Source organism: Nelumbo lutea, chromosome 1 (assembly GCF_056320005.1).
Source record: "Nelumbo lutea isolate HS-2025 chromosome 1, American lotus-T2T, whole genome shotgun sequence".
Classification (NCBI taxonomy): Eukaryota; Viridiplantae; Streptophyta; class Magnoliopsida; order Proteales; family Nelumbonaceae; genus Nelumbo; species Nelumbo lutea.
Genome location: NC_142684.1, coordinates 35918558 through 35925708, shown reverse-complemented (window position 1 = coordinate 35925708; position 7151 = coordinate 35918558). Strand labels below are relative to the sequence as shown.

At 38.8% G+C, this 7151-nt stretch overlaps 1 protein-coding gene across 2 annotated transcripts; it reads left to right on the top strand.

Annotated features, from left to right (window-relative positions):
- Positions 1-1378: 1378 nt before the first annotated feature.
- LOC148874268 (DUF2996 family protein) lies at positions 1379-3150 on the top strand. 2 transcript variants are annotated; one of them, XM_088963808.1, is made up of 4 exons: positions 1379-1909; positions 2087-2274; positions 2645-2717; positions 2816-3150. In XM_088963808.1, the coding sequence occupies exons 1-4, from the start codon at positions 1732-1734 to the stop codon at positions 2968-2970; spliced, it is 594 nt and encodes a 197-aa protein (XP_088819934.1). In that variant the 5' UTR covers positions 1379-1731; the 3' UTR covers positions 2971-3150. The 2 variants fall into 2 exon arrangements, with proteins under 2 accessions (XP_088819934.1, XP_088819935.1); XM_088963809.1 differs by having other exon boundaries at positions 1393-1909; positions 2117-2274.
- The last annotated feature ends 4001 nt before the right edge of the window (positions 3151-7151 follow it).

Below are 7151 nucleotides of genomic sequence, written 5' to 3'. Positions count from 1 at the left end.
GACAGTGCACCCCTGAAACCCATCTCATGAACTCTATGAGCCCAACACTTACCTAAGTGGTCCCTGGGCCAAGCCACCTTGTAACACCCAGGGACTGTGGGCAGATGCAAGATTAGTCCATCAAGTATTATCCTCAATGGTCTTACACTTAACCTCTCAGCCCATAATGATCATACACTGCCCGACAAGAGAGGACCTCTCCCTCGGCTGCAAGGAACAGTGTTGCACTCTCTGCTTATATGGATCCCGGGAATTAAAACTTTTCTCAAATCATTTAGAAACCATAATATATATATACTTTTATATATCATATAAAATATATTTTGCAAAATAAATCTCAACGATTGAAATCGGCTGCCGGCAGTCTTGGTTTCCATTTGTGAGAGTGCATCCATGATCATTGCCTTTGTCCGACAAAGGGGCTGATCCTGTCACTATGATAACCCACTCAGATGAATTCTCAGGCTGTCCCAATATACCCAGGATTTGACCCCCGCTAAGGATCTCACTGATTGGTATATCAAAAACAGCCCAATCCGACACCTAATGCAGTATCATAATCGAGTGTAGGGGTCGGGTGTAACTTTCCAGTTTTGCCCATCAATCTCCAAGGTCTAGGGCAATACTGGAAATCTGGTCCAATTCAAAGATTCAATTAATCCTACACTGTATGTGCCTAAGGTCTCACCCCGGCAGCTGAGACAAGCCACCCCAACCGACTTAGTGGCACCACAGTGTCAGCCTTGTCAGGATAGGTCTCCCCAGACCGACCCACTGGCTATGAACATTCTAAACTAATACGAGTCTCATTAAGTGTCCAATTTAAGGGTATTACACAGAAACATACCAAGGGAACATGAATCAAATATGCATTTTTATAAACTCATAAAGTACATCATCTTGATTGAAGCTAAGGGCATACAAAACTGTCTAACAATATCAGGTATACATCTCCCTCTTTGTTTGGTTTCAAATTTGGTATAATTCAGTGCAAGATCAATCCTGAAAAATATAACTTTTTGAAATATAGAGAATTCGATTTCCCAAAGGATTAGGAAACTTTTACAATTTCGCATAACCATCTAACATAATATGACCATCCATATGATGGATTCTAACCCTTCCTTCAAGACCCACATGAGATTCCAAGTGAATACAAGCATACACACTAAATTTGATACACTCGATTGAACTTAGTATCAGATTGGTCAATTAGCCCCCACTAACTAGCGGTGGGGTGGAGTGGCAAAGGCAAACTTAAGGCTTCAAAAAAAAAATCGCAAACCAAAAGAAAAATACCTTCGTATGGGCCCACGTTTGTCCGTTTGCGAGTGGGTGTGTGGCCAACATAAATTAGTCTATTAAAAGAAAATAAATTAAGATACATGAGATGGATGAGATGAGGCATTGCAAAACAAACTAGAGGATGGCATTTTACTTGAATACAACCATTTCATTTCCCACCACTGCTGCTTTTCTTATTCTACGCTTTAGCAGAGAGAGAGAGAAAGAAAACAACCTCCAAACACTAAACGACCGATCGACCTCTGCTTTCCTTCCATGCCCAACTGCCCTCACCATTCATTTTCTATGCTTAACTGATCAAAGAAATGAGATCAAGGCTGTTTCCACTTTCCACACACTAAATGATGCTGGGTGACGCCGGATTCTGGTGATATCTACGTCGGAAGAACGCTGTTTCTTTCTGCCATTCATCATCCTTGCCGTCACATGGCTGCTCCACCTATTAACTTGAATTGTCCTTTGACAAAATCAATCAAAGTTTCTGTCTACCCGCCGTTGTCTTCGGTTCTTCCCACGAGACATGAGCAGCGGAAGGTTGGAAATCTAGTCATTTCAAGAGGAAACTTTTTCTGCTCTGCTGTGCAAGAGTCATCCACCTCAACAGGTAGATTTTCTTATCTTCTGGTCCTTCTCTGTGCTTTAATTTTGATTACTTTCTAACTGATAGAGAAGATTGACTGAGACTGAACATAGCTTTTTTCCCATGGAAATTTCAAGGTTTTGAACTTTATGCAACTCTTGTTTCACTTGCTTAATTTCTTATTTTCCATCCCTCCCATAGTTGCTGCTGACAAACCTGAGGCAAAGACAGATGCAAAAGAAGCTCCGGCGAAGCCGAAGCCTCCAGCAAAAGCTCCGGCCAAACCTCTGCCTCAACTTTTGGAAGAGGATGTAATCCCGGCATTGAAGACAATTCTTGAAGCTCAAGATGATCTCTCGGAAATTGAGCTTTTCTTTCGGGATAACAAGGTTAGTCATACTTTTTTTTTCCTTGGTTTGGGGTATTGCCCAATTATTTTTATAGTAATCTGATCAACAATATCAGTATCTGAGCTTAACTGGCTAACTGCTAAGCTAGTAGTGCTACTATTTGTCGATAAGAAAATTCTATTGGACAATATTATGTTGAATAAAATCAAAGACTTCTGGTTTGATTAAGGTTTCAATTCGAATATCAGTTTTCTTTTCTTTGGCCAATAGTAGGTTTTGATTGGTAAGTTTCTATTTTTTGGAGATTTGCAGTCTGTATCAACCCTGTTTGGGATCATCGTTAAACACCCAAGAAACTCAATAAAATTTTTATTCTTGTTCTAATTTTTCTCATTTTTTTTTCCAACAGTTGGAAGGTTCATTCCTAAAGAATGGTTTTCCCTATTCATTTTGGGCATTCTTCCCAAATGGAGTGCTCACAGGTAGCTACTGGATTCTATATTCATCAACACACAACACTCCATGTAAAATATTTTCATTGTTTTAATTCTTTTCTAATATTTTCTTCACTTTTCCCCAGGTCCAAAGGGATTTTCTTTATCTTCTTATGGTTCAGGAGTGAGTACTGTCGAACCCTTTCTCATTGATGAGAAGAGAATCACAGCAAAACATGTGGTATTTTGGGTTGAGAAGAGGCTGGCAGCCCAAGGGATCATTCCTGTCTGGAAGGAATAATCTTTATGAACCATTAGGCTTTGAATTCAATCAAAATGATCACATAGAATGCCCATTGTCCCTACTTATTTTTTGTTTATTAATAATGCTGTAACATTGTGATATTTTGTTGATCAAGATATACCAGCTGATTCATACATATATATAAACATTGTCTCATCACTCGGTGAAACTTATTCACGCCCTTCTTCCTAATGCTCCTGAGATCTTTCAAAGCTAAACCCTAAAAGCTATTTTATCATTGTGAGTATTGTCAAATTGCAAGACTTTTTTGCTTGGCCTAGTTTATCTGATAAATTATGAAAACCATTTCATAGAAGGAAATTAAACGTACTTCTTCACTTTTCAACTGATGATCAATTCATATGAGCAGAAGTTACAGTGCACCAGATGCCTCCTATATTAGGCTGTGCTTGGTTTTAAAGAAGGGAAAGGGTCTCTTCCTTTCCTTTTCCTTCCCTTCTTTTCTTTCAAAGCAAATACAGCCTTGATGTTTTTTAACTTTCATATTGAACTAGTGACATGTAGGGGTGTCAATTGGACCGGATTTGGTACAATTTGATTTGGTCCAATATGAGTCCATTACAGATGGACTAGTTCCAATCCCATTCGATGAGTTTTTGGACCATTTTAGACCAGTTCAATTCAATGTCTCAATCGCCCAATCTGTTCAAATTGGTTTTAATTTAGATTGTTTCCAATCAAACCTGGTCCATTTAGATTGGTTCCAACCAAACCTGGTCCATTTGACACATGTGTTCTTATCTTCTATCAATGGACCAGATATCGGTTCAATCAAATCCAATCCAATATAAATCCATTACGGATACAGATAGACTAAGTCCAATCCAATCTGATAAATATTTTGGACCATTAAGTCTGAACTGGTCCAATTCATTATGACTTATTGGTTTGTTCAATCTGTCCAAATTGATTTTCATTTAGACGGGTTGAACCCAAAATCGGTCCATTAACACCTCTAGTGGCATGGTGACCTTCCTTTCATTGGCTAACCACCCAGTTAACCAGGAAATCAGATTTGGTCCTCACAAGACCATTCTCACAATCCCTTACAGCCTTATATTGGGAATATCACCCCATTAAAAAAGCATACAAGTACAGAAATATTCCCAATGCATGACTGTAAATGGATAAAGATGGTGTGAGACCGGTCCTGTAAGTACTGAATCCGCTCGTGGAACTGTAACCCAATGAACATTCTAGTTTCATGTCCAGTTCTAGTCTTACAACACATCCATAAAATTATCATCTTCAAGCTAAAATAAAGAACTTGTCAGATTTTATTCGTAAATTAAACGGTATAAAGACAAGATGTTTTCACATTTTACATTGCCAAAAAGATGATATTTTTACATTTACATTTAGGTTACGTTTTGGAGTGTTTAAAAATAAGTGCTTATTTAAAATAAGTATTTATTTGGACTGGGACCACACCATTAAGAACTTATTGGTGTTAGAGAAATAAGTATGAAATAAGTGTTTATTTTAAAACTAAGGGCTTATATTTTAAGCCCAAATTTTCAGCTTTTTTTCAAGTATTGAGAAATAAGCCTACAATTTAAATACTTGTTTTTAAGTACTTATTTTTAACATAAGCACTCCCAAACATGGCCTTAGTCATTTATAGAAAGTAAACGTCAAATTAATTTGCACAAACATTACAAAAGAAATTGAGTTCAAAGTATTTAAATTGCAGTCTCAAAAGAATCCTATTAAAATTTTAAGGCAAGCTAATTGAATGTCTATGCAAGTATCTAGTGCTGCTCCATTCCCCCTGTGAAAAGCTTTGGTTTTGATGAGTTTATGAGCTGTGAGAGACCACTAACTACTAAAAAGTCTCTTAACCTGTATATGTTGTTCCATCAAACATTTGAGAACCAAACTCCAATTTTTTTTTTTTCTGCAAGAGGGTTTTGTTTACTTATATTTGAGCAAAAAGATAAAGTGTTGGACATTTTTGTATGCCCTTAGCTTCAATCAGAATTATGTACTTTATGAGTTTATTGTAAATAAATAAAAGTGCATATTTGATTCATGTTCGCTTGGTATGTTTCTGCGTAATACCCTTAAACTGGACACTTAATGAGACTCGTGTTAGTTTAGAATGTTCACAGCTAGTGGATCGGTCTGGGGAGACCTATCCTGATAAGGCTGACACTGTTGTGCCACCAAGTCGGTTGGGGTGGCCTGTCTCAGCTGCCAGGGTGAGAACCTAGGCACATACAGTGTAGGATTAATTGAATCTTTGAACTGGACCAGGTTTTCAGTATTGCCCTGGACCTTGGAGATTAATGGGCAAAACTGTAAAGTTATACCCGACCCCTAAACTCGATTATGATACTACACTAGGTGTCGGATTGGGCTGTCTTTGATGTACCAATTAGTGAGATCCTTAGCGAGGGTCAAAACCTGAGTATGTTGGGACAGTCTGAGAATTCATCTGAGTGGGTGATCATAGTGACAGGATCAGCCCCTTTGTCGGACAAAGGTAATGATCGGGGATGCACTCTCACTAATAGAAACCAAGACTGCCGGCAGCCAATTTCAATCATTGAGATTTGTTTTTGCAAAGTATATTTTATATGAGATATAAAAGTATATATATTATGGTTTCTAAAATGTTTGCAAAAGGTATTAATTCCCGGGATCCATATAAGCAGAGAGTGCAATACTATTCCTTGCAGCCGAGGGAGAGGTCCTCTCTTGTCAGGCAGTGTTTGATCATTATAGGCTGAGAGGTTAAGTGTAAGACCATTGAGGGTAATGCCTGATGGGCTAATCTTGCATCTACCTACAGTCCCTGGGTGTTATAAGGTGGCTTGGCCCGGGGACCACTTAGGGTAAGTGTTGGGCCCATAGATCCCATTTGATGGGTTTCAGGGAATGCATTGTCCATAACAATGTATTCGGCCAGGCCTTGTAACAAAGGTTGGGCTGAACCCATGTGGCTGATGTGTAGATCAATGCTTGGGTCCCACGCCATACAAGGAAGCCCAACTGGGCAGCAGTTAGGAAGATTAAGTGAGCACATAAGCTTAATGGGCCTAAAGCCCATTTCGAACTGGACTTATTTAATAAGTTAAATATGGGCGAATTCTGAGATGGATCAGCAGATAGGATAGAGTTTTAACCCTATCCATTCAGAGAGTCCAAATCTAAATATGATTCAGATCTAGAAACCTCCTAATGAGATTAGGAGAGGGCTGATCTAATCTGCAGATAAGATAAGGGTTTATCCTTATCATCTAAAAGGATGTCTGATCCAAATATGATTTGGATCTACAGCTCCTAATGGGATTAGGAGCTGACCTTTTAGGATTACAATAGAAGGAAGGGGCGGCAGCCTTTAAAGAGACATACCCACATCCTCTTTAGAGCTAAAATCATAGAAGAAAGATTTCTGCAATCCCTGTGAAAATTTTTCTTGCCGCCTCCTTCCTGCAGCCGCCAAACATCCAGTTCGATCTCCAACTCTATGGGAAAAGTCAAGATTCGATCTTGACATCAGTTCTTTGTGAAAGAATTGATTGGAAGCTATGTTCACGTGTCATCTTGTTGTTTCTTGCAAATGACAGGGTTCTTGGAGAAGAACACTATTGATTCTGATCCATCCTACACTGCGCCATATTCAGTGGGAGCAGTCTTTGGATCCTTCCTTGGGCGTGAACACCTTCATTAGGAGATATTATTTCTCCGTATCAGGTATACCTCTCTCCTACTTCTTTTGGTTCAGACCTAGTTCAGTTTATGATTCAAGAATGATCCTTGAAAATATGATTTTCTAAATAGGGAATTCGATTCCCAGTTGAAAGGGAAAGAAATTTTTGAAATTCGCCCACCTTATTCTGCAAGATTTGGGCGTCCATACGATGGATCTCTCATCACTTCATAAAGTGCTATCAGAATTGGAATCAAAATCGAAATCTTTTAGAATTCTCATACTCTGTTTAGTTCAGGCAGAAATGGAAATAGGAATTTGAATTAACAGGAATGAGATTTCATTCCCAAGGGAGAAGTAGGGAGTGGCCGATCCCTCAAATGAGGGATTGTCATTCTAGCAGGAATGGGAATGAGATTCAAAATCTGCCCAACCAAACAGTTGGAAGTTGGAACAGGAACAACCTATTCTGATTCCGATTCCATACCCTTATTCCTGTGAA

What these genes read in the sequence shown, in the direction of transcription:
- LOC148874268 (XM_088963808.1), top strand. Translation starts at nt 1,732, where the DNA reads ATGGCTGCTCCACCTATTAACTTGAATTGTCCTTTGACAAAATCAATC. An exon ending in AGAGTCATCCACCTCAACAG is followed by an intron (nt 1,910 to 2,086) that starts GTAGATTTTCTT and finishes TCCCTCCCATAG; the next exon opens with TTGCTGCTGACAAACCTGAG. An exon ending in TTTTCTTTCGGGATAACAAG is followed by an intron (nt 2,275 to 2,644) that starts GTTAGTCATACT and finishes TTTTTCCAACAG; the next exon opens with TTGGAAGGTTCATTCCTAAA.